Below are 26,988 nucleotides of genomic sequence, written 5' to 3' on the forward strand. Positions count from 1 at the left end.
TTCTATCTATCTATCTATCTATCTATCTATCTATCTATCTATCTATCTATCTATCTATCTATCTATCTATCTATCTATCTATCTATCTATCTATCTATCTATCTATCTATCTATCTATGTATCTACCAGCTATCTATCTATCTATCTATCTATCTATCTATCTATCTATCTATCTATCTATCTATCTATCTATCTATCTATCTATCTATCTATCTATCTATCTATCTATCTATCTATCTATCTATCTATCTATCTATGTATCTACCAGCTATCTATCTATCTATCTATCTATCTATCTATCTATCTATCTATCTATCTATCTATCTATCTATCTATCTATCTATCTATCTATCTATCTATCTATCTATCTATCTATCTATCTATCTATCTATCTCTCTCTCTCTCTCTCTCTCTCTCTCTCTCTCTCTCTCTCTCTCTCTCTCTCTCTCTCTCTCTCTCTCTCTCTCTCCCTCTCTCTCTCTCTCTCTCTACCTCTCTATCTATGTGTATGTGTGTGTGTGCGTGCGCAGGTTTGGCGCTAACGTCCGGTTTGAGCTCCCGCCGCTAGGGGCCGCTGTGCGACTCTCTCACACATCTACCGCTGCTGATCCGCGCGCCAGGCGAGAGAGGAGGTAGGCCGCGACCCGATTCCTGCTTTTATTCTTCCCCGCAGCTCCGTTAACCTGCACCCGGGCGACGTGTGAGTGATCCCCGGAGCTCCGGCACAACAACCGCCGTAGCGTGTGGTTCTACTTTCACGCTAAAAGCCACGTATCCTGCAAAGCCGTTGGCCGGGTGTTTGGCTAACCTCAGGCGGGCTAGCAGCGTTAGCATCGTAGCGGCAACCGGGAGAGAGGGGGCAGAACGAAAACAAACCGCAGCCCAAACAAAGTGTTGATTTGTTGTTGTTGTGTGTATGTGTTTACTCACATACGGTGGGTGTTATATTTGAACTGTTTGTGGGTCTGTGGGAGAACGGGGTGTGTTTGTTGGTTGTTGTGGTTCTTCCACCGCTGCTAGCCTAGCTTACCGGCCAACGGCTAGCCTGTTAGCATGTTAGCCTGTTTTGGCTCCAGTCTGCCGCGCAACAGATATCGATTTGAAAGTTACGCGGGTGTTGTTAGCTCTGCGTGACCGCTTCTCCTCCCCCCCCCCTCTTTCTATTTACTCTGCTTATAGATTAATTTACTAAAACCAGGAAACGCCCGACGACACGATGAGTGTTGACGTGAAGAAGCTGAAGGTGAACGAGCTGAAAGAGGAGCTCCAGCGCCGCGGCCTGGAGACCCGCGGCCTGAAGGCGGACCTGGTGGAGCGGCTGCGGGCCGCGCTGGAGGCCGACAGCCCGGACGACGCTGCGGAGCCCGGGGAGCAGGCGGTCGGCTTCGGCCGGGACTTCCAGGACGACGACGACGACGAGGGGGACGAGGATGGAGATGAGGCCCAGGACAGCCCAGGTAAACCCCAGGAAATAAGGTCCTCTAGAGGGGTCTGTTGCCTTCTGTAAGACAGGGGGTTGAAATAATAACAATCCACATGTGCAGCTGTGCAGCAGCAGACATGTTCTGAATGATCAGAGAATAAAAAGATGCAATAGAGTACCAATTAAATAAAGAATGCACATTATAATATATACACGTTTCACTGTAGTGGTTTGTAAAGAAATGTTATAAGTAGAATCAAAAAATAGAAGGACATATTGTGATGTGTAAATGTGCAAAAAGTTTGTGAGAATAGAGAAAAGAAGTATTCATGCACTACAGTTTTGATCCATCTGCTGCTTCCTGGTCCTGTACATATATTCGTCATTCACCTTATCTGTACATAATTAATGTCAGTATTAATTACCTCAATGCAGCTTTCACAGCTGTTATCCCGTTCGCCGTTCTTTTACAGTCACATACACAACTCTCACTTTATAGTTTTTAGTAAACTGAACTTAGCTTTTTCTTTTTGACCCATACAACCCGTTGGCAGGAAGTCATTCAGGTATTTTAAGGGACTGTCTCTTCTTCGTGTGGATTTGTGTCTGTGGGAATACATTTGCAGATAAGAAGGAAAGGGGAAGAGTGCGTTGTTTATGTTCTTGAGTGAGACCTAAAAGTTTTGATTCTCCCTTTTTGTTTGCAGAGGCAGTAGAGGATTTGGATGATGATGGGGAGGATGATGCATCAGATGGGCGTGTTGATCTAGATGATGGGCCTGATGATCCAGATGATGGGCGTGTTGATCTAGATGATGGGCCCGATGATCCAGAAGATGGACGTGTTGATCTAGATGATGGACGTGTTGATGCAGATGATGGACGTGATGATCCAGAAGATGTGGCTGACGATGGGGTGGATGATGGAGATGATGGGGTCGATGATGGAGATCGACTGGCTGAAGCTGACGATGCTGCCCTCGAAGAGGAAGATGAGGGACGAGATTCAGGCGGTTATTACGAGGAAGAGGAGGCGGACGGCGAGCCCTACGCAAGTCAACCAGCATCAGACTCGGGCCACAGCATGCCCGACTTCACAGCAGATGTCGATATACACAAAGCTGACACGATGTCGGAGGAAACGACCGAACCTGTTCCTGAACCAGGGGAGAAATCTGAGAACAAACCAGGTGAGATATCGACGGACGTTTTGCTTAAGGTGCATCGTTTGGGACTGATAACTTCACTTAAACTTTGAATGTTCAGTAATTAAACTAAATAAGACGTAGTATTCACCACCAGGGTAGTGAAGCTGGATATAAACAAGGTTGAGAGAGAAACTCTTCATCCACAGCAAAGGATATCATCTTATAAAATACCAATATATATAAACCTTATAAAATCATCCCATAGAACCTCTGCTGCTATACAACAGTGTATTATCTCAATATTATTCATAATTAATATGATTAATACACCTCATGCAAAGGAGAGTTTGGGTTCTCTCTATTTACAGCAGTGATTAACCACGAGGAGAATCATTTTAACCATGTTCCAAACAGAAGAATTTAGACTAATCCAAATAAAATAGAACCTGGGTAATACAAGAAAAGGCGGCTGTGTTTAAAAAACTACATTACCCAGCATGCCTTGAAGGCAAAGATTTGCAGATGTTTTTATTGGTGACATAAATGTTACTTACAGGATGGCACAAGTCATTAGTATTTTAATTGCCTAGTAAAAGTTGGTATACAGTTTGCTCTGCCCTGCGGTTGCCTTACGATGGGTCAAATACAGAGGACCACTTAGCCCACAGCTGCATATTAATAGTTTCAGATTTTGCAGAATCCTTTTTAGATAATCAGACTGGTTGGTGTTGCCAAAATGAAACCGCAGTTCTGCAAAGAAATATAACAGCCTCAGGCTCAGTTAATACAAAGACCCAACACACTGTGTACCTGTGCACATGTTTGAACTCATATCTCCTGATTTATTCATTAGTTTCAGTGTGTAGCACCGGTTGATGTAGCCTGAAGACATGAGGGCAACACATTGGAAACATCTCTTTACTACATTTCCACCAACAACACGACAAAATGTTACCTACTGCAGATACGTTTTTACAATTGCAATTGATTGTAATGTAGTAACACTGAACAAGTAGCTCACTTTCATTGTTCATTTATAGCTTCAGAAGTAAAAGTTGAGATCAAAGCGGAAGAGGACGCCGAGCCTGCTGGAGACAGACAGCAGGAAAACCAAGAGACGGAACAGAAACACGGCGAAGACGGCGCTGCTCAGGCCGACGAAGTCAAAGTGGAATCCGATCGAGGCCGAGAGCACAGCCGCAAGAGATCACACGAGGAGAGCAGGAGCTACGGCTATTACGAGCACCGAGAGGACAAGAGGTACGTGCATCATCAATTTTGATTAGGGTTGCAAAGGGGTGGAAAGTTTCCGGTAAATTTCCGGAAACTTTCCATGGGAAGTTTAGCTCGGGAATTTTGGGAATTTTGAAAAAAATAAAAAATAGCAAATTAAACGCTGAGCAATAAAAACATCATTCAAAACTCTACTTTTAAAGATGTATGGAATGCAGCTCACACTGCACGTTGATTTTCAACCCTCCACTGTGCATTCTTCCATCACATGCACAGATAACTCCCAGCATCCTTCACTCTACAGCAGGGCTATTGAGGCCTGCTGTAGAGTGCAGGACTAGTCAGGTAAGTTTCAATGATATTACTGGGGAAAATATATTAGCATGCTAATTGAGGATTGTTCATCTGTTCATCTAGCCTATTTCCATACGTTTATCCATCAATTGTAAAATATGTTTACAGAAGATTCCAATTGTTTGGCTAACTATTTATATCTCTGGCATTGCATTAGTGTTTTTTTACAAACTTTTTTCTCATCATATTCTACAGAACAATGCCACGTGCACAATCTCATGTGTGGAGGCATTTCACCCCATCCAATGTAGAAGGAAAGGCTGTGTACATTTGCAAATACTGTGCAAAGACCTATGTTAAGAATGACACAACGATGCAGAAGCATATAGTCAAGTGCCCAAAGTTTCCTCAGGGCTCAAAACAGCCTATGACAAAACAAAATGTTTATATTTATGTCTGTATATGACAAGGTAAATACAGTTAGTATAAATTACCCACAACATTTCCAGTTTATTCCCGTTTATTCCCGTATATTCCCGTTAATTCCCATGGAAAGTTTCCAACTTTGAATATTCCCGGAATTTTGCAACCCTAATTGTGATATTTTAAAATCGAGGCTACCTGATGATATGAATTATCACAGAAGTACGTGAGAATCAACAGCAGAATAAGTGAAATACATGTTATGAAACGCGGCTGTTAACATCATCCGCTGTGATTGTACAGATCTCGCACACCACAACCTCCTGCTGAAGACGAGGAGGAGATCATAGATGACACTCTTGTTACCATTGACACATGTAAGTAAACATGAGATTTGTCTTGATACCTGGTGTAGTGGCCAATCTGATCTCACCGCTCTATGTACCTCTCTCTCTTATCTTCTTCTGACAATGATTCCTTGACAGAATAAGTCTAGATTGTATGTGAAGTGGAGGCTGTTTGGCTGCATTCACTCCTTTTGAGCTTAGACAACTCATTCACTTTACAGCAGTATATGTTTTATGCAAACTAAATTTTGGCTTCTTTTCAGACAACTGTGATCTGCACTTCAAAGTGTCCAGAGATCGCTACAGCGGATACCCATTGACCATCGAAGGCTTTGCTTACCTGTGGGCCGGAGCACGAGCTTCCCATGGTGTCACCCAGGGTCGTGTCTGTTACGAGATGAAGGTAATATACACAGAATGAATGTCTTCCTCAAGCGACTAGCTGGATTTTAAACTTGACAGATAAAACTACTCAAATGGAGCTAGAGAATTGAAATTAATCCATTCTGAAAAATGGTCCTTAATGCACAATGCTTGCAGTATTTTGTAATTGGTGTATGAGGAGCTCCTTTTGTTGGTTTCTCCTATTTGCATACAGTGAAATTTTGGAAACTAACATGGTTGGACATTCATTATTATACAAATGAATCAGGGAAATTCTACAAACTGTTGTGACCATGAACTCAATCATAACAAGCAGTAAACGATGACAAATTGTTGGCTACCTTCTAGTTGCGTGACTGGTTCCATGTTTATGGTATCAAAGATTTCCTGAAAGTCGTCTCTTGGCTTTTGTTTGACCGGAGTTTTCTCTCAATTCTTCAGATCAATGAGGAGATTCCCGTGAAGCACCTTCCCAGTAGCGAGCCGGATCCCCATGTGGTCAGAATCGGATGGTCCCTCAACCACTGCAGCACTCAGCTCGGTGAGTGAAGCAACTGTTCCAACAATTGAGATGTTTTTCGTTGGAATGGATGGATGAATGAATTTGCTGTATAGGAGATTTGTGTTCTTAAATAGAAACGATGCATTTTGTCATGTTTTAGGTGAGGAAGCCTTCTCCTATGGATACGGAGGAACAGGAAAGAAATCAGAAGACTGTAAGTTTGCAGACTACGGGGAGAAGTTTGGTGAAAACGACGTCATCGGCTGTTACATTGTAAGTTATGGCAACAGCAATTCAACTATTTCTTTTTGTTTAACACTGTATAACTCTTTTTTTGATCATTGATCTTATAATTTGAGTAATTCGTCCTTGGTTTGGTGGTTTTAACTAATATTCATGCTGTCACTGTAGGACTTTGACGGGAGTGAAGGGGTGGAGATGACCTATTCAAAGAACGGAGTGGCGTTGGGTGTGGCTTTTAAGACAACCAAGGAGGAGCTGGCAGGTCGTGCCCTGTTCCCTCACGTGCTGGTGAAGAATTGTGCTGTTGAGTTCAACTTTGGACAGAAGCCGGAGCCTTACTTCCCCGCACCAGAGGGATACACCTACATTCACAATCTGGGGATGGAGGACAAAATCCGAGGCACTAAGGGACCTGCCAGCAAATCTGACTGCGAGGTTGGCCAGCACTGAAAAGAATAATGCATTTGAAATTCATTTGACAAAGTTGTGGATTTAAATAGGAACTGGATTTATCTCAGATTTATTTAATTCCTTCTGTCACCTGTTTCCAGATTTTGATGATGGTTGGCCTTCCTGCCTGTGGAAAGACTACCTGGGCCATCAAGCATGCCCAGACCAACCCCGAGAAGAAGTACAACATCCTGGGCACAAACGCCATCATGGACAAGATGAAGGTCGGTTTGAGACGCCGCCGCCCGAACAACACAAACACAAACTGCTGAACAGTCTCTTCACTACCGCGTGTCCGTTTGTCCATTTGTCCCGCAGGTCATGGGCCTACGCCGCCAAAAGAACTACGCCGGCCGCTGGGACATCCTGATCCAGCAGGCCACCCAGTGTCTGAACAGGCTGATCGAGATCGCCGCCCGCAAGAGGCGCAACTACATCCTTGACCAGGTACTGCCATCCCACCCACACTCTGCTCTGATTCTCGCCATAGTCAATGTGCCCTGATGTTCACTCTCTCTAATGGAATATTTATTTATCTTTCAGGGTGGCTCTGTGTATTATAGAGTAGAAGATGCATTGATCACCCTCTTGTCACTTGCTTGTCATGCATTGTTTAGGAAAACTGATTAATGGCTCTCATAAGTGACAGAATATTTCATGTTTTCATCCCTCCGTATATATTTGCACTTGCTATTTTCTTGTCATAATACAGTACTGTTTGTCTTGTGAATTTCAACAATGTACAAGTAGACCATGACTATGTAAAGATGTTGAGAAACAAGTAAGCTCTGACTGGTGAGTAAGAAACACCTTCTGTTGCTAATTTTACTAAGACAGAGTTGATAGCTTTTTTAAAAGCTATTTTTGAGCGAGATACATGGAGCTTTTGAGTGTGTGTTTTAATTAATTGACTGAAGGTAAGTAACGACTAACGGCCTTTAGATTTCCAGATCCATATCTGCGAATGTGCAAAAAGGTAGGTGGGTCTTTAATGGACGCTGGGTTTTCATTGGACACTGTGAGTACGCGCAGGTGGGTTATATTTGTCTCTGTTGTGTACTTGACTGGGACTAGAGTGCGTATGAAGAGGAGGTAAGTCAAGGTAAGTGTTTTGAGGGACCCGGCAGAATAGCAAGTCATTCTTCGTTTGTTCGGTTTATCGACGGCTAGCAAGTAAAGTCAAGGTGCATTAGCGCCATCTGCTGTGCTGGAGCACCGGTCCTGGAGGTATTTCTATGGGAAGCATGTTTCTGGAGTTTGCGTTTTAAAACTATTTAATATCTTGCTTACTGATTGTTCGAACATATAGACATCGATTATTTACATATATATTATTCTGAACATTAACATTAACATTGATCTTACTAATAACTGCTGGTGTCATGTTGGTCAGTGTAGAAACAGCTGGTGGTTGTTGAGCAGTTATTTGCAGCTGGTATTTAGAGTTGCTTTGCTGTTGAGTAGTAAAGTGTGTAACTGCTGGTGCAGCACTTTGTCTATTTAAATAACACGATGCAGGATGATGCTCAGTTTATTATTATGTGCATGTTTGTCGCGGATCTGTATTGGTTTGAATTAATTGAATCTCTATTAGATGAATACAGGTTTGTTATCCAGAAGTAGTGGAAGCGGTTTCAGATTTAAACGCCCTCGGATGTGTTACAATAGATTGAATCATAAAGCTAAGTGGGGACTTGCTGCATGTTGCCATGGTGTTTGCATTATGCTGTTATGAGTTATTTAAAATTGGCCTCACAAATAACAATGGGATGACAAAAACCTCACGTGGGAGGAAGTTCATGTTTATGAGGCAGGACTTGTAGTGTGGTATAGAAAATGCAGCACTTTTAACATTCCCAGTTCAAAGTGGCTTCCATTAAGTTGACTAACTCTCGGCAGGATAAATATACTTCCTAAATTTCAACATGTAACCACTGGTAGAAATGCATTACCTCTTTAATAATGACACATATTAGTTAATGGCGGTTTAGGTTTGTGACTTTTACTCTTTAATATTCCTTTTAGTGAGTTATGGAAACTGCACGACACATTTGGAAAACATTGCATGTTGCATCATCCTAACTTTGCATTTACTCTGCTCTGTCGTGAAAATGATTAATATCTTGGGTTTTATTGGCTGGTCACCTTGTATGGCAACGATTGTTCAAAGTAGAAATGCGTCATAACTCCAACTATATGTAAAAGATGTTCAAAGGCAGCACAGCGTCAGGAGATGAAGAGATACAGTTTTAATATTGATTTATGAGTACCTGCATATCTTAAATAGCTGAGGAAAGGTGCAGTGTAGCCAGTTCAGATATTTTTGGGTCCCTCTACGTCCAAAGTGAATGTCCACCAGAAGTCACCGGAGCCTGGATCCCCGGACGCGCAGGTGAGTCAGTGGAGTGACGAGAGGCCGTTAGCACTCGAGAAAAAAACCGTAGACTTGACATCCGAGCCAAACCTCTCTCACTTCATTATTGCAGGGTTCCTGCTTCCTTCCAGTGGAAAGCCATTACAAGTAAACAATAACAAACAAGCTTCTACTTCTTTCTTGTCACCATTGCTAGACAAATGTATATGGATCAGCAAGGAGACGAAAAATGCGTCCTTTTGAAGGTTTTCAACGCAAGGCTATTGTAATTTGTCCCACGGACGAGGATTTAAAAGAACGAACATTAAAGCAAACCAATGAGCAGGGGAAGGATGTGCCCGATCATGCTGTTTTAGAAATGAAAGGTAGGAATGCTGTGGAAACAACAAAACACCAGATCTACTTTTTTACTTTTTCTATGTGTTGTCTTTAAAATCAAACTTGGAAGATGCCCCCCCCTCCCCTCCCTCCCTCCCCCTCCCCCCCTATCATAGCCTTTGGCCAGATATCAGACCCGGACATTATATATAAAAAAAACAAACGGCCCACATGAATTTAATTCTTACTTTTGCCCTCAATCTGCCACCTGCCATTCAGCTTACTTCTGACGCACTGCAAACGGAGACTCTGGCCTCGCTGAGCTCCTGTAACCATGGCGATAACGCTGCACACCCGGGCTTCCCCTGAAAAAAAAAAAACCATATTTCCAAACAGCAAACTTACAAGCAGTCACATGCTGGAGTTGTTGGAAGTTAATTTGTAATAAGCGTTACGTCAGCTGTGCTCGGTTTGCAGTGCTGTTTCCTCTTCTCACCGACCCCTCTAGTTGTCCCCTTTGTGCCCCTCCCCACCTCCTCCGATGTCTCCTCCCCCCCCCCCCACCCACCCCCCCGTGTCTGCTTAAACAAATGTTTCCTCCATGTTCCCCTGGAGGTCATGTTTGTGACCTTTACCCCGCCCTCTGCTTTCATCTATTTGCTCGTACCTTCTTTATGATTCCCACCGACCCTGTACGGTACTAATTATTTTTCATTTTGTTTTCCGGTGGTGTGGCTGCTCTGGTCTTCACTACATCCCTCCCCCCCCCACCCCTCTCTTTCTCTCTCCTCCTCTCTCCATCCGTCTCTCGCTGGATGGGCTCTCTCTCTCCTCCTGTGGTCACCTCTGTCACTCTCCAAGCCAACTTTACTCTCCCTGAGGCTTGCGACTTCCTGGAGGCGGTGACGCACATTGAGCTGCAGCAAGAGGAGGCTGACAAGCTGATGAAGCAGTACAATGAGGAGGGCCGCAAGGCCGGCCCGCCCCCTGAGAAACGCTTCGACAGCAGGCAGGGCGGCTTCCGCGGCCGTGGCGCCAGTGGCGGCAGCTTCCAGCGCTACGATAACCGCGAAGGATCCCGCGGCAGCTACCAGAACCGCAGCGGAGACGGAGGCAGTGGCTACAGAGGAAGTGAGTACTACGTCCCATTTGTTTCTGATCACTTACGACTCTAGCATTGATAAATTCAAATCACGTATTATTCTGAAAGACGATTATCTCGTACGAAGGTTACAGATTTTATAGGTGTTTTAAATCCTAAACTCTGATTTTTGTAGTAACGATATGTTATTTTGTGCATTATACTGTATTTTACTGTTTTAACATAATGTGTGTTCATGGCAGGCTACAACCGTGGTGGCAGCTATAACCAAAGTCGTTGGGGCAACAGCTACCGTGACGGAGGGTCTGATTCACGCAGTGGATACAGCCGCAGCCAGCCGTCGGGAGCCAGCTACAACCGCCCGGCTCCTTACAAGGGGGCAGGATACAGCCAGGTATTTACCATCGCCTCTTTGGCAGTATGAACGTTTAGAGATGATAAAATGATAAAAAAGACAAACTTATTAAATGAATCTCTTCACCTTCTTGTTCCACCAGCAGGGCTACAGCCAGAGCTACAGTCCAGGGTACCAGCAAGGCAGCTACAACCAGAACTACTACGGCAACTACAGTCAGTACCCGGGCTACAGCCAGAGCTACAGCCAGACACCGGCCGCGGCACAGACCTACAACCACCACCAGCAACAGCCACAGCAGCAAGCGCAGCAGCAGCAGCAAGCGCAGCAGACACCACAGCCACAGCAGCAGCAGACACAGAGCTACAACCAGCAATATCAGCAGGTACTGGTGAACATCCTTCCTCCCTCCGTCTTTAACTTTGAGCAACAGGTGCTGAGGGAGGGAGTGTTTCTAAAAGTATTCAATCAACTGTATGATGGGAGCACGGGTTCATGTACTGACAGACAAACGTTGCTCTCATGTTCATTTTATGGACGCATTCAGCAAATAGCACTGCACACAGACACACAATGCATCAATGCAGCAAAACACAAGGTTCCTACGGTCATGGAAAACCTGGAAAAGTCATGGAATTGTTTAATGTTTATTTCCAGGCCCGGAACAGTCACTGGAAACAATAAAACCCCAAAAGTTTTGGAAAAGTCATGGAAATTTGTTATATTCATATTTTCATGATATTCACATACACTGAGTTTTAAATAATTCACATGCTTTTAAAGAAATACGTTCAAAATATATAAGCAGGCATACTTCGGTTTGTGTCATTTAAGGTATACTGTATGCCTTGGAATTCTCATTGTTAGTTTAAATACTACATTTTGTCACTTTCACGTATACACTGAGATTTCACAAAATGTGTGGTTATGGAAATTTGGTTCAAAGTTATTGAAAAGTCATGGAAAAGTCATGGAAATCCATTGGTCAAAATGTGTATGAACTCTGCAAACAATAACAAGTTAGAGACGTGTATTGGTTCTTATTGAATCTGTAAGTTGGACAAATTAGAAATTATCTGGAAACTCTGAACCTTCTCACCGTTGTTTTTCTCTCTACCCCTCCAGTATGCTCAGCAGTGGCAGCAGTACTACCAGAACCAGAACCAGTGGAACCAGTACTACAGCCAGTACGGCAGCTACCCTGGACAGGGCAGCCACGGCTCCTCCTCCGGTTCCCAGTAGCTTTGCCCCTCATCTGTACCTGCATCCACCTGTGTCCTAAACACCTCCGACCTCTGCGGCAAATTGATTTTTGTACAGTTCCACTTAAAGTCACCACCCATAACTGTGTCCGTGTGGTTTAACACAGAATCATGCATTCTTCACAAATCAGTATACAGCTGTATACAGTCTAATGTCTCTGCATTTATCTTTTGTTTTTACTGAATTGTCTTACTGAGCAGGGACTGTGAGGCGGTAGAAGATAGGTATCAAACATTTAATGAATGTTATCTATTATGCATTGAATGTGGACGTCTGTTGAACTTCAAACCCCATTTTCGACAGGTTGAAGAGGTGACAGTTTATTTCAAGGAGGCATAGAGTGAACAAGTGACAAGTAAAGTCACGTGTATTGAGAAGCTTAACAAAAGAACAAAATTGCATGCTTTTTACCATCATTACCCTCCCCCCCCCTCTCCTCCTCCTTTGTCTTGCTTTTTAATTTTCAGTTACCAAATGAGAACATTTTATTTTTCTCTGATAGAATTCAAACCATTGTGGAACATTTTTTTATAGGTGTTGATACTGTAGTATTTAAACATTAATCCCATCTCTGATTGAGAAGATTTTGCCACTTATTGTTGCGTAGTTGTATGTGCAGTTTTTTTGTTTTTTTTTATCACTTTGTGATTTGCTGTCCATTGAATCCAGTAGTTTAATCCTGTTTTGTCAAACCCACTTTTTTCTACCTGAAAATGAAAACCTGATATTGACAAGTAACCCAAATTGTCTTTTTGTCTTTATACAATAAATGCAATTGTATGCGCCTGTAAATGTTCACGTTCTCCTTTTGTTGCCAAACACGACACATGAGGCATGATTTATTATTATCGGTGTATTTTCATTTTCAACAAAATTGAAATTGTGACCAACAGACAATAAAAACAAACACACAGAGCTTAAAACAAGACAATCTTCGGAGCAGACGTTCCAGTGCAGTCCTGCTGAACCTTTGACCTTTTCAAGAATTACGTAATTCAAAAACTCTGGTCAGGGCAGGAAATACATTTTCTTTTGCTGCTTGCTGATGTGGCTGATGGATTTAGAGTTGGGTTCTGCTGAGAGAAGACACAATGAGCCCCCCCGAACCTGAAGGGCTTCCTGGTGTTTGTGTCTGAACCCGACTCCAGCCGGATGTTTCCCTGATTACAAGCACACGTGGTGTAAAAAAATCAAGTAGAAAACACAGCTAACGGGACCAAACCCGACCTGGACCTGAATGTCTCTTCACAATGTATCTGACCCCAGCCGGACCCCGGTCGGGGGTCCACACTCCACAGAGATCAGGCTCCACAGGCTTCTTTCAATATTTACCAGCCAAACTAGTGGTGGACGACATGAACAGACTTTTGTGTAATAGCAAATAAAAAGAGAAACATTTTCAGGAAATTTCATAGAAACCAGATGAACATGCCATGTTAGTTTTTTAAAACAAAACCGCAATCGAGAATTACCGTAAAAAAATAAAGGGCTGCGGTGGTTTGACGGGTTGTCAAATAAAACCAGAGAGAAAGAAACAAACCATCATCATATCACCAATATGATCCCAAAACAAAGTTCTCCGATACTGTAGCTGCCAGAGTTAAAATTTATTTTAACCAATATGTTGAAGTTAGTGTTAAGTTCCTACCCTGAATGTAAGTTTCATATATTTGATCAGGAAACAGTTGCGTGTCTGTAGGTTGTGATTCTGTGTGTGACTTTCTGAGGTTGTGTAGAATCTTAGCACCAGAGAACCAAGGCACGAGTTTTGAAAAAACAAAGTGAGATGTTCATAAATTACAGCAGAATCGGATGTTTGAAGCCTGAACAACTTGACAAACCAACAAGACTTGACAGAAATAAAATTAAAAAACATGTGACGAACACGAAGGAGTCCATTTGTAACTGCTGGCCAGTAAAATCTCATGAGTTCGACACCAGTCCGACGCAGCTCTGTCACAGCGTGGTGGCGTCTGGGCGTTTGTGTCCGTGTGAGGAAACGTTCAGAAGACCCGAGCGCTCAGTCCGGCTCTCTGCTCTTGTCTTTGTAGAGATGCAGCTCCTCCATCTTCTCCTGCAGGAAGGAAACAGGCATGGAGCCGCCTCTGCTCCTCGGAGGCAGCGTGTTGGCCTGGGAAACAGAAACGTTTGGGTTCTTAGCAGGTTTATACAAAAACGACACAACCGATTTCAATGACAGGGAAAAACACATGTGTCGTTAAATATACGATAGACTCCTATCAGGCCCCATCTTACCCTTCTGTCTGGAGATCCGTTCACCAGAGTGTTGTGGTTGTTTCCCCTCTTGTCCTTTTTCTGAGGCGTCCACACGCCGGGGTCCGTCTGCGTGGAGCGGTCCGACAGAGAAGAATCACTGCTGTTGTTCTTCCAGTCCGAGGATCCCTTGTCCTGCTCCGTCTCGTTACTTTGGGGGAAAACAAAGGTCTCGTCCTCTGAACCTGCCACAGAACATTAAGTGTTAAAGGTCATTTCACAGGGAGGGAGATGTGTGTAGTGTGTGTGTGATGAGGAGATCGGACGCACTCCAGCTATTGCCTTTGGTTCTGGAGTCAGGGGCGGGGGTGCAGGGACAGGACCCGGTCGTGTTCTTGTGTTTCTTCAGGCACTCCATTCCCACCAGGTTCCTGCAGTGTCGGTGGCAGTTTATCCCACAGTCTGAGAGAGAGAGAGAGAGAGAGAGAGAGAGAGAGAGAGAGGAACAGAGGAACTTAATGATGCAGTCCATCGAATATCATATTCTTGCTTTTGGTCGGGTCCTACCTTTACAGTGGTATCCCTGTTTGATGACTCCCCAAAGCTACAGGAGAACACAAGAAGTCATATTAGAGTTTGTTTGGCCAAAGAAAAACCACAACACTCAAAAAACGTAAAGACAAATACTCACGAAGCCTCCACACGTGTCGCAGAACGTCGGGCGTTTGTACGTGGTCTCGTGGAAGTTGTGCACGTCTCTGAAGTTGTAGCCCAGCTTGGCACAGATGGACATTCCCCTCATGAAGTAGGAGGTGATCTCCTCACGGCTGATTTGTCCTTCCCTGGACAGACAAGTGCAGAAAACAAGAGAGTGAGCAAGCTGAGGTTTTTTATATAATCCATTCAACAACTCATCTCATTTCATATCTCGGGTCTGTTCGGCGCCGGTCGCAGCTTCCTCACCTTTCGGTTTCGTGAGTGCAGAAGGAAAAAGGGAAGTTGGCGGCAATCTTGTCAAAGTCCTCCTGTGAGATGTAGCCGTCTTTGTTCTGGTTGCAGTTCTTCATGATGGACTGCAGGGGGCAACAGAGCAGTCATATAGCCTGCAGCCTAGTTCTGCTTTAAGCCTGAGGAGTAATAAGGAAGTGAAAGAGCGGGCGGCTGCTGCAGAGCCTCATACTCACATCCACCATCTGCTTGACGTGTTTCGATATGGTGTCGGGGTCGAGCCGGGGGTTGACCCCCGAGCCCCACTCGGCCACCACCGGAGGCTTCACCGGAGCTACAGGCTGCGGAGCGACAAGGTGAAGATAAGAAACGAGAAAACAAGAAAACTAGAAAAGAGCGCTCACACCCACCACATGACACGCTTGGCCCCAAAGTACAGGGCTTTGATGTGGCCGGCTTTGATGCAGATCAGCACCGAGCGTGTGCTTTTGTTATGAACTTTAGTTTGACGCCCACAGACGAGTTACATGCGTGTCCCTCCTCTCGTGAGAAGGTTAAAACAAGTGTCACTGCGATGACTCCAAAGAGAACAAAGCTGACCTGGATCTTGGGGTTCCTCGGTTCCTTGGTGTACGAAAGTTCATAGATCTCGTCTTCGGTGTAGTATAAATCTAGAGAAAGCTGAAGCATTAAAAGAACATAATTTGAGATGTTCTTAAGGTTGTGGAATCTTTTTTTCTTTAAATCTGAGAGCTTGTTGCCTGGGCCTCGTACCGTGAGCAGGTGCAGGAGGTCCTTGTTGGCCTCGAAGGGCGGCGTGCAGCTGTGGATGGCCAGCAGCTCGTTGATGTTGCTGTACAGGTGCTGCAGCTTACTCAGGTTGATCTTGTCTCCGTCGATGTAGTCGGGCAGCGCCTCGTTCAGAGAGATCAGATCCTTCAGGTGGACGCCCAGGATCGGCACCTTGAAGCCGCTGCACTCGTTGTACAGGCGCCGGTAGTTGCTGTAGTTGCTGCGTGAGGAGAGCAGCTCGGTCATCTCACTCAGCGCCTGGGAGAAGAACAGGAACGAGAAGCTCCTGTCAGGTCTTCACAGCTCGTGATGGAGATGAGGACTTAGCATGTAGAGTTCAAATATTTATTTTAGGGTGTGAATTGTGTGTTTTCCCCACATTTATCTACTGTAACTTAGTGGTGGGGGAAAAAATCGATTCTGTTCAGTATCGCGATATTTTGGGCCCGCGATTATATCGATACTGTAGCACAAAGTATTGCAATATTTTTTTTTTTTTAAATATTTATTTACAATTATATATGTAACAGCCCCTGGCTGGCAAAGCATGACAAGGAGAGTTTCAGAGTTTAAAAGATACCTAGTGTGTGTGCGGAAAGGATGTTCTCCACTGCAGGAGATATAGTAACGGCCCAGAGGAACTTTAACATCTGAGCATGTTGACCAACTCCTTTTTCTGAACAAAAATGCCAATATTCCCAAATGAATTTAACATTTTGGGTCATGACCTTGCAGGTCTCAATTTGATTGAACTTCTAGGTTACTCTTATTTATATGATTGAGCTCAGTGTTCATGTGAGAGGTCTCCTATTCAGAAAATAATTACAAAGGTCCTGTGTCCTGAATGTTCAAGGACAAAGTTTTTGAACGACCCTTTCTTAGTTTTTGCACTTCAGTTAATGTGAAGAAGACAATGTTGTTCACAGAATTGAATGTGACATTTGAAGTGAGTTGAGCAGTCTTATTTTCCTCATTTTTTGTAATGCCTTTGAATAATATGGGGGACATGAATCGCAATATATCGCAGAATCGAATCGCAATACTTGCAGTATCGCAATATATCGCAGAATCGCAATACTATTAAATCGTGGCCCAAATATCGCAATACTATTGAATCGTCACATTTTGCCAATTCCCACCCCTACTGTAACTCAATTAACTGAAAAATGTAAACAACAAAGAAGAAATAATCCTCAACAGGGACAAGTTGTTCCCCTGCAACCCAGAAAATATATTAAAAAACTATCAGTTTTAGTTTTATACAAATTAAGAACAAATAATAAAAGGAAAAGGCGTTGAGAAATAAAAAGAAAAAACACAGAATGCATTCTGAACAGTCTTCATCCTCTGAAGCCTTTTCTGCCAAAGACATGAATAATGTTTTTTTGCTTATCATACAACAATGTTAATGCAGAACATCTTTTTGTAGTATTCACATTGCAGAGCAGCATTTTGATGCATCTTTATAGCATTTCATAAATACTCCTAAATATGCAATTAGGTCAAGTTGACATTTGTGCACTTTGCATCTCGTCAAACTACTTGAGATGAAGATCTTGAGTTAAAATGTTGCTTTTGCTGCATTTTTAACTTGAACTAATTTCATATTTTGCCGGCAGAAACACTGAACACAATGTTGCCTATCAAGATGAATTCTCCAACTTACAATTGTCAATATACACAGAGAGATTCAGACAGTTCCTCACAGAGAAAGTAAGATGTAACAGGTCAAACAGACATGAAGCCAAAACATTTCAAAACTCCGGGAAGGAGATTGACTCAAGACCGAACATTTCCTTTTTGTGGTGTCGTCAGTTCTCTGACTCACGGGTTTGTGTAATAAGTGAATTACCTTGGTGACGTCAGGAGGCAGCAGGTTGGACGTGTCCTTCAGGCGGGAGATGGAGCTGTGGCACAGGCCTCCGGTTACAGCCATTAGAGTGTTAAAGTTTTGCAGAGACCGGAGTTTCTACAGAGGAATAGATGAATAAAGTCATCTCGACTTTTTTACAGAAAAAAAACAAAAATCCACGTGAACCCAGGTTTTTTAGAGGAGATGTTACCTGAGCCACGTGGATGAACTTGGTGAAGACCTGCGCTCTCTGCTGGGCCGTGTGTCTGCTGAGGATCATCAGCTGCACCCACTGCGAGACGCCGTTGCACATCATGACCGAGCGCTCCAGGGCCGGGTTGTCCCTCACCGAGCCGCGCACCACGTAGCTGCGGTAGTCCATGAACTGGCCAATCAGAGAGCAGCGGTCAGGGCTTTGACTCAGGTGAGCAAGGGAAGCAGAAAACCGTCTCCAACACAGAACTCAGCCGCTTTCAGCAGCTTCACCGACCGGTTGATCGTAACGAAACGCAAAACTAGGTCATGAAGGAGAAAATTCCTCTCTGACATCTTGGAAGGAGAGTTGCACTCGACCTCTTGATAAAACACAATATCCAGAGCGTCTTTCTTATCAGACGTTACAGCTGGTTGGAGTCTGGAGATGCAGGTATTCATAAGTTAATGGATTTAATGGATTTGCTAGAGATGCTCAGTTCAGTTGCTCTTATCCACTGGATCTTTCTTTTAAAATGACTACTGAAACTCCAAAGTAAGTTGTGCTGCAGAAGATTTTAAACACATCTTTACAATCTTCTTACTGACACAACAGATCAATAAAAAGACTGTAAACTCCACGTCACAGTCATTTTATTTTACTGTTTTGCACTTAAACTCTCAGTGACAGAAAAGGACCAGTAGATTTTAAATTAAATGAATCTTGGAGAGTTTCTTTAACCTCAGAAGTTTCTCAAATCACGTTTCCACTTTCCGCTTCTGCAGTGTGACGTCTTTCTTTATCAGGGATCAACTGGGACATTTGGTATTTTAATTATCATGTGGTCAGTTAAGCGTGTTCTTTAATCTTCACGGTATGTGCTTTCACCTATTGTGTTCGTCTTTGGAGCGGCAGCTTTGCAGTAAGTTACGGCGACATGATGGATTCTCATGAAGGAAATGACATTTTCTGCTGAACTTACTGAAACGTTACAGAAGTTCTTGAACTCCAGGTAGCTGATGTGCTGGGCCATTTCCTCCGGCTCCATGTGGTCGAAGATCAGAGAGACCTTCCTCTTCTTCACCGAGGGTGAGGGGGCCTGGGAGACATTCGCATGAGGGTCTCTGGGAAAAAAGAAAAGCCGGGCAACAGGACAAAAATAGAGGGATTACTCTATTTATAGAAAGACGTGTTTGAGACGTGTTCAAATAAGCAAAGTACAGATCCTCCGGACGGTGAATCAAATCAAAACACGTCTCACAAGCAGCAGGAGGAGTCGATGAGCTGCGACTGCGTCTCCTCTCCGTCGGACCGCACCAGGTCCCACAGGTCCCCCATGGTCTGCTCAAGCAGGGGGTCTGCCTCGAACACGGCCGGGAACTGGCTGATCCACTGCCTTGCCACCAAGCAGCACAGAAACCATGTTTACTACCCGCAAATAGAGCAGGATAACCAGTTCTGTCACACATTGTGTCATACAACACGCTCATGTGTCCGCTGCCAGTACTCACCTGACGAGGTGGCAGATCTGGGCCCGTCTCTGGCCTCTCTTGTCCAGCGTTCCGTCCTTATAAGTGAGCCGAGGAGTCAAGGATGTCAACACACACATGCAGATACTGCACAGCACCACAGCAAACACCAGCAGGGATACACACACTTCAAACCTGCTCTGGCGTCGAGGAGTGCAAAACAAAGTCTGTTTTCTGATCTGATTAATGACATGTGATTGGGAGCAGTGCACCGGTTGGCCCCGGGCGCTGCACCGAGCCACAGCGGAGGATATAGGGCGAGGAGTTTCTGGGCGAAGGTCTGAGATGGAACGACCCAACTGTGCATCATCAGCGTCACATGGACCAGCTGTGACCCTCGGGGGCTGGACAGCTTCCCCTCGGAATCTGCAGGAGAAACACGGCAGCACGTCACACCAGGAGGATTAACGTGTTCCACAACAACAACAGGAGGGAGAGCCGGGCACCGGGCCTCCTCAGGCTCAGGGTCAGCTCAGGTCACTGCAGATCCAGATTTCAGAGAAGGAGTTTTCTTCAGATGCTTCGTTTCTCTGTCTCTATTTGAAGATGAGCAGCTCAGGTGTGACTGTGTGTGTGTCTGTTCACTTAGAGACACACAATGACAACCTGCAGTGTGTTTCCCTCCTGTTCACTTTACTGGACCAGGTACAGACGACTTTGACCTTAATACACACGAAGAAAATGAAACATCCACAGCTCTTTCTGTGAAAAGACCTCTTCTCTATATTTGATCCCTCTTTTTAACCCTATGTTTTTATTTGCATTAAACTAAAAACACTATGATTCAGCTGTTTGTCAAAGTGTGTTTAAACCCGACAAATGAAACATGAAACAAATCTGCATCTAATTTTAAATCCACTCATCATACATTATGTCATCGTCTCTCACAGCGTTTAATTTAAGTTGCTGCTAAAAGGGAACAAAGACCAAAAATAAGACTGGCAGTCGCGTGGGCGTCTCTACTCACTTTTAACCTGACTGACTGAAGCAGCGTTTATCCTCCGTCAATATAGTTTTCATATTCACTTATGCATGTCTCTCTCTCTCTATTAAATTAAACGTGTGCATGCATGAGATCTGCTATAAACATGTAATACTGTGTGTTGGGTTTTCATGTAAATGCCTTAATGACATTGCTTTCAGGATAAATTTAGAATGACCACTTCCTCCAAGTGCTATGTTGACACTCAGATATTTGTGCATCTCTTTGTTCATTATTATTTTTACCGTTGATGACAAACCAGGACATCATTTGTGTTCAGACATGCTGCTGATGAGTTTTTCAGTGAGTGACAAACGCTCTGGACGCCAGGGGACACCTCGGCATGTTTTTGTGATTTGGATGAAGTGAGAAATGAAGAGGGTTGAGACTTCAGGAACAGAGGGAGAGAGGAGAGGAGAGAGAGAGACTCAAATAGTTTAACAGTGCATGGGAATAGCTGGTTGGCCTCTGCTGCCCAACAGAACAAAGCTTGATTGTATGAGACTGGTCTTTGTTTCCCTCGCTCCCTCCCTCCCTCTCTCTCCCTCTCTCTCTCTCTCCCTCCTTGTCAGTCTCTCTCACCCTGTGTTACCCCCTTACTCTCCCTCCTCGTCCCTCATTTATATAACCTGGTTGATAAAGAGTGAAGACACATGACCCAAACTTTGGGAACACATGCAAACGCGTGAGACAGAGACTGACCGAAGCAGTTCAGGCAGCGCTGGATGAGCTCATCCAGGCTGGCAGCGCTGGAGCTGGCCGGGGAGCTGGGGCTCTGCAGGGCCCGGGTGATGTCCTGAGGACTGGGACATGTGTTCCTCCTCCGCTGGACCAGCTTCCTGCTCTTCAGCACAGCAGGGCTGTCGCTGGATTTCCTGAGAGAGAGACAGAGAGAGACAGAGAAAGAGAGAGAGAGAGTTAGAGAGGCAGACAGACACAGAGTCTGAGTTTTAGAAGCATTGAACTAAGTAGAGCAGAGTGTGGTGAGCTGGGGCAGGTCAGCATCTGAGGAGATGCAGTTCTTCAGATCTGATAAGCTCGTGCTGCACAAGCTTCATGCACAAACACCGCAAACAGCTCCACAGCTTTCTGTGTCTCTACCTGAAGACGCCACCGATCAGAGTGAATCTCCAAATTCCATCGAGCCGATTCAAACTGCAGACATTCATCGATGTAATTTACCTGAATATCCCTAAATCCTTTCATCCAAATCCATGCATCATTCTTAGAAGATAACATTAATGCTGAGAAATGCCCTATTTTAGAATAATATTATTCTTGTTCTGCACGTTTATCTGGATCCACACCAAACTCTTCACAGATCTTCCTTCGCTCATATGTGGAAATCTGTTGTTTTTGTGTAACCTTGCTTGTAAAACTACAAACATACAAACAAACCCACTAACAAATGGACAGGAGATAAACTTCTCCTTAGCAGAGGTAACAATGGTGGAACAGATGATTAAACACCCGTTTTTGAGAGCTAAAAGCGAATGCTCAGCAAACTGTCACTTCAGCTACGCTCTGAAAAACTGACTGTCAGGCTGGAAAAGTACAATATTACATCACATTCTAATGAGGTCACACATCTACAGCAACGCTAATGTGCAAGTCACTGTAATTCTTCAGGTTCCTCAGGAAACCAGATGTGGTTTCACACAATGCATCACAGTTTGAGCCACCCATGGTAACGGGCGGGTGTTATGGAGGAGACGGAAGACAACGGTCTGGATAAACTAGACAAGAAACTTTCAGAATAAAATAAAAAAATAAATGAATGAATGCTGAAGGGGAGTGGCAGTGAGTTAAGACCTTTAAAATGTTTGACCTTGTTTTAAGTGATCAGCGTTTAGTCCCAAAGGTTGAATGTTGTCAAAGAAAAGTTCAATCACAGACAACGATGAGCAACACTTTGTTTCTGCAGAGTTGCCATGGACTCACTTTTTTAAAGGGGTTTTCAAATCGAGTCAAAGGAGACTCCTGTGTTTCATGATGCGTTGAAAGCTTCCTCTTCAGATCAAGGGCTCAGTTTAGCAACGTCTGACTGAATTACACAACATCCAGTAACTGACGCTTCTCAAACTTTTTACACTTAAGCTGCTTCAGTTTTGTGAAAGAGTCGAGGGGCGTGGTCAGATCCCGGTTCCTCCAGCCAGGAGTCAGGACACCTCCTCCTCCTCATCCTTTGTGTCTCCTCAGACAGGAGCTATATCTTTACATGTCCTCACTGCATATTTTGACTTCACCCCAAAAAATAACAATTAGCATCGCATGCAACATGGACAGAGTGTGCTGGTGTGTGTGTTCTGCAGCGAGTGTGATGTTCGCCAGTTCTCTGAACTCTGTGAGTTCAGAGAACTGGCGACAAGTTCCCTGAATGACCAGACTTACATCCCCTTCTCTCAACCTCTGTTTGTTCGAGCACGCAAACACACAATGCAAAGCTCAACGCACACACACGCATCCACAGTGCACACACACACACAAACACACAAACATGCAAGGTTGGCTTTATGCACGACACATGAATAGACACTCATGGATGCACACTTTCAAACTGCTCTCCTGCCTCCTCCACCTGCTCCTCGCCTCATTACACCGACTGGCCTCTGAAATCAAAACACCAACACTCAGCAGCACAGCGTGTTCCACCACCACCTGCTTTTGTTTCAGGATAGGTGAGTCCCCCCCCCCCCACCACCACACACACACACAACACGAACACATGCTGAGCCAAACGAGAACATAACAGAGGTGACCGGGTGCGTTGTCTCCGTCCGTCACAGACCTGAAGCACTTCTGCTACGGGTTCCAGTGAAGAGCTCACACCTCTCACCACATTCTGTGACGTCTGAGTTCAGTTCATCTCTTTCTCCTCAGAGCCTCATCACAGTGGGTTTGATGTACAAGGTAATTTGAATTTTGAGTATATGGAAATTATAAGAAATCAATATCTGTGAGTTAGATATTAGTCTTTACGCTCAGAAGACATTCAAATAAATCTCCTTCATTCAAATAAACCATACAAACAGAGCCTTATCCCGCACTCACGCCTCAATTCTGTGTTACATTAACACACATAACAGTATATTGCATATTGCACATCCACATTTCTCTCCTGTTTTGCATTTTACTTTTTTTAAAAACTTTTTATATCTTGTATATATCTGTTTTGCATTTAACCCCTTATTTAACTTTTTATATCTTTTTTATATTTTTGTTTTGTTTTATATACAGTTATTTATTTCTTATGTGAAGTACTTATTGTGTTTTTATGCTTTATGTTAAATGTATGCACCTATTTACCAAAGAAAATTCCAGGTAGGTGTAAACCTACTTGGCAATAAATACTTTCTGATTCTGATTCTTGGTGGGACTTGAACATATGATCCCCAGCTCTAGAGGCGAGACACTTATCCACTTTTGCTTTGGGTTTCACTCAGCCACTTTAAGTTTCCCTTTTTGACTGTGGCATAGTGGTACAGTGGCATAGTGGTACAGTACACTTCCCCCCCTGCTACCCTACTAGATAGATCGAACTCAGATGGGACTTGAACCTTCAATCTGCGACCCTGGAGGCAAAACATTTATCCATTAAAGCTCTTAACTGCTTCAAATGAACCTTTTTTTTGTATTATTGAGTCATCTACCTACCTTTGAAATGAGTAATATCAATAAGTTGCAATAAAAGAAAAGCCACTATCCTATGTTTCTGCTTGATGACTCATTCATTTCATAAAGTGTAAACCAATGTGCTAAGTAAACTAAAACAAAAGGTTCTGTGACTCGTTGTCTCCGTGCCCTTTGCAGCCTGACGTGTCTCTCTGTGACTCAGAGTGAATCCAGATCTGTCCGTCAACACGAGGACACACAAGCGCTGCTGCTGCACAACACAAGAGCCGTTAGGGAAACGTTGTTGATGTCGTGACGTCTGAGAGGGAGTTTCCCCCCAAAGTGCTGAGCAGGTAACGCTCCACACCGCAGGCTCCTTTCTGTGGAAGCAGCCGGGCTGAAGAGAGCAACTGTCTGCTGGTGGTGAATAATCTGCCTGATGGAGTGGAGCTCCATGCAAATCTGAGACGCAGGACAACTGGAGTTACTGTTTGGACATTTGCATCCAGCTTTTCCAAAGAGTCCGAAACCCAACGTGGGCAGATAGGAGAATTTCCCTTCTTTATTTACCTGTACTCCCACTGAGGGAAATGAGGTTTTATTAATCATTACTGAACTCCATCATATTACAGATTGTGTATAAAGAGGACATCCCACTCCTCCTTCACCCTCCTGACTCCTCCTTCTCCCTCCTGACTCCTCCTTCACCCCTTTTTCCCTTCTTCCTTCATCCGCGCTCTATTCAAGCCATTCAGGAAACAGCTTCTCCTTTTTTTTCCTCTTTGGAAATACCCCTCTCCCTCCCCTTCTCATCCGTGTCAGGACTCCTGGCCACAGATCTACTTCCCCCAGCCTCCTCCTCATCCTCCTCCTCCTCCTCCTCCCCCCCTGGTCCCTCTCTCGCTCTCACAGTGGCGGGGGGATATGCAAATTCCTCTCTTTCTTTCCTTAATTGATTAATTGAAGCCAGGGCCCTTTGAAGGCCTTGTTTGTGAGCTGCTCTTTTCCTCTTCTGCTCTTCGCTCTCACAACCTGCGTACTTGTTCCCTTCTGCATCATCATTCAATCAGTACATTACATAAATCAACTGTTGTTGATAATCTACTGCAAACAAACAAGAGTCCTGTGTTCGAGAGCCTGACCTGACATGTGGGAGTTAAAGCTTTCTGATTGTTCCATGAATCTACCTGTGCACACACACACACACACACACATGGGTTGGTGCAGCTATCCTTATTGGGACTTAGCACTGACTTCCATTCATTGTAGACAGCCTAATCAAAACCTTTTCCCTAAACCTTAACCATGACCAATTCATTCCTAACCTTAACCTACACCCACAGTTCACATCTCACCACTAACCTTAACCAGGACCTCAGAAATGAAGCGTTACCATAAGGACCAGAGTTTGGTCCCCAGCAGGTCTACTGGTCCTCACTAGGTCAGTATTAATGCTGCTAACGGTTCCAAAGCAGAAACAAAAACTCGTAACTCTTATCCTTCACTTAAAATGTAATGAGTAATGTTATGACAACTTGTTTTTTTATCTCAATAATGAGTAAACCAGATTTCAGTCCCCACGAATGAGGTAATACCTCAACCACACACACACGTTCATCACTCACTCACTTTATTTCATGTTGATGTAGTTTGTCGAATTCACGTTTCTCCCCTTTCTGGCTTTATGTTTTCATTTGTGGATTTTCAAGTCTCATTCATTTATTTCCAATTTAAATTATTTAATACATTCCTATAATTTCTCGCATGTTTTAATCATTCGCACAATTTATCAGAGAACAATCTTGGCATCACTTGTTATTTTTTTACTACTGATTCAAGATCCTCTCTCCATCAGTCCACCTCACACACAGGCAGCTGATCACCTGGTAGCTTCTCTACCTTAACATTCAAAACACATCAGTCCTCTCATTCCAGGTAATCTGATAAGAGCTGCGGTCACAGCGACAGCAGTACAGAAAGTACCTCTGAAAACACAACTAACCAAAAACTGGGTGCTTTTCAGGAGCATCGAAGATCAAACGCAGATAAATAAGTAAGTAAGAACATGTCTGAAGTGACATGTAAATGAGGAGAAGCTGGACAGAACAGAAAAAGCAGAACACAAGTTCCATGGAAAGGTGAGCAGCGCTCAACAGGAACGCACAACTGTTGAATGTCAGTCAGGGCTCGCTTGTGTGCAGTACACACACATAATTTGAGAAGTTGATAGCCTCACTGATATGCAGGTCAAAGACTTCAGCTATGACTGTGTGTGTATCTGTGTGTGTGTGTGTGTGTGTGTCTGTGTGTGTGAGTGATAAGTGTATGCAGCATTTCTCCTCAACACAGAGTCTCTTTTCTGCAACTGCAAACTTTGCACATTCAAATAAATTGCATTAAAACACACACACATACACAAAGTGGCAGATAAAAAAAAGGTAATGCCCCAGTTTCTCTTCCACTTGCTGGAGAGCCTTTGCAGAAACCACGGAGCCTCAGGGCTTCACACGTCTCTGTGCACATGAAACACTTGCTGCTGACACAGACTCACACCGAGCTGCGAGTGGTTGAGTGCACCAGACTCTCACTTCTGATGCACCCTCTTCTATTCTTTTTTTTTTAAATTACCTCTTGGTCTTGTTCATTGCAGAGCTCTTCTCCTCAGCGGCACTCCTCCTGCACTGGGGATCCACACGGGCATCTGAGCGTGTCCCTACAGCTCCATGGTTGACCCTGCTCCTCCTCCTCCTCCTCCTCCTCCTCCTGGTCTGTGTCCTTTATGTGTTTATATGCCCAGGACAGCAGGAGCGGGCACAGGACAGAGAGCTGCTGGGGGTGAGGCCTGCCCACCGACCTGTCCTCCACTGAGCTGAACTCCCGGCCTCAGCCCTGCTTATCAAACCGCTCAGTGAGTCAGTCCAGCCACTCTCTCTCTCAGCAACCTGCAGATATCTGTCAACCACAGATCAGCAGCAGAGCAGACTCCACGCTCCCTCCGACAAGTCAA

General features: G+C 44.2%; 2 protein-coding genes across 4 annotated transcripts; one reads left to right on the top strand and one right to left on the bottom strand.

The window, feature by feature from the left end:
* Positions 1 to 582: 582 nt before the first annotated feature.
* hnrnpul1 (heterogeneous nuclear ribonucleoprotein U-like 1) lies at positions 583 to 12,651 on the top strand. Of its 3 annotated transcripts, none has more exons than XM_061072751.1 (16): positions 583 to 632; positions 1,180 to 1,457; positions 2,131 to 2,613; positions 3,612 to 3,831; positions 4,825 to 4,898; positions 5,132 to 5,271; positions 5,694 to 5,793; positions 5,915 to 6,027; positions 6,166 to 6,432; positions 6,549 to 6,671; positions 6,766 to 6,894; positions 9,018 to 9,186; positions 10,001 to 10,270; positions 10,484 to 10,635; positions 10,739 to 10,981; positions 11,722 to 12,651. In XM_061072751.1, exons 2-16 carry the CDS (start codon positions 1,217 to 1,219, stop codon positions 11,836 to 11,838), a joined length of 2,841 nt encoding a protein of 946 aa, XP_060928734.1. In that variant the 5' UTR covers positions 583 to 632; positions 1,180 to 1,216; the 3' UTR covers positions 11,839 to 12,651. The 3 variants fall into 3 exon arrangements, with proteins under 3 accessions (XP_060928734.1, XP_060928736.1, XP_060928735.1); XM_061072753.1 differs by having other exon boundaries at positions 10,742 to 10,981; XM_061072752.1 differs by lacking the exon at positions 583 to 632 and adding an exon at positions 646 to 700.
* Positions 12,652 to 12,716: 65 nt separating this feature from the next.
* rasgrp4 (RAS guanyl releasing protein 4) lies at positions 12,717 to 26,715 on the bottom strand. Its single transcript, XM_061073230.1, has 17 exons — positions 26,610 to 26,715; positions 21,072 to 21,244; positions 19,642 to 19,753; positions 19,370 to 19,432; positions 19,120 to 19,254; positions 18,841 to 18,982; positions 17,877 to 18,050; positions 17,666 to 17,782; positions 15,796 to 16,071; positions 15,622 to 15,702; positions 15,258 to 15,362; positions 15,037 to 15,146; positions 14,765 to 14,915; positions 14,641 to 14,677; positions 14,404 to 14,535; positions 14,116 to 14,318; positions 12,717 to 13,990 (listed from the first exon to the last, which is right to left on the bottom strand). Exons 1-17 carry the CDS (start codon positions 26,624 to 26,626, stop codon positions 13,880 to 13,882), a joined length of 2,139 nt encoding a protein of 712 aa, XP_060929213.1. The 5' UTR covers positions 26,627 to 26,715; the 3' UTR covers positions 12,717 to 13,879.
* Positions 26,716 to 26,988: the final 273 nt, after the last annotated feature.

The sequence above is a fragment of the Limanda limanda genome, chromosome 6 (genome assembly GCF_963576545.1).
Source record: "Limanda limanda chromosome 6, fLimLim1.1, whole genome shotgun sequence".
Classification (NCBI taxonomy): domain Eukaryota; kingdom Metazoa; phylum Chordata; class Actinopteri; order Pleuronectiformes; family Pleuronectidae; genus Limanda; species Limanda limanda.

Coding starts and splice junctions, on each gene's coding strand:
- hnrnpul1 (XM_061072751.1), top strand. CDS start 1,217: ATGAGTGTTGACGTGAAGAAGCTGAAGGTGAACGAGCTGAAAGAGGAG. Junction 5,794..5,914: donor CCACTGCAGCACTCAGCTCG/GTGAGTGAAGCA, acceptor GTCATGTTTTAG/GTGAGGAAGCCTTCTCCTAT. Junction 6,672..6,765: donor CCATCATGGACAAGATGAAG/GTCGGTTTGAGA, acceptor TTTGTCCCGCAG/GTCATGGGCCTACGCCGCCA.
- rasgrp4 (XM_061073230.1), bottom strand. Junction 14,536..14,640: donor ACAGGGATACCACTGTAAAG/GTAGGACCCGAC, acceptor TCTCTCTCTCAG/ACTGTGGGATAAACTGCCAC. Junction 13,991..14,115: donor ACGGATCTCCAGACAGAAGG/GTAAGATGGGGC, acceptor TCTGTTTCCCAG/GCCAACACGCTGCCTCCGAG.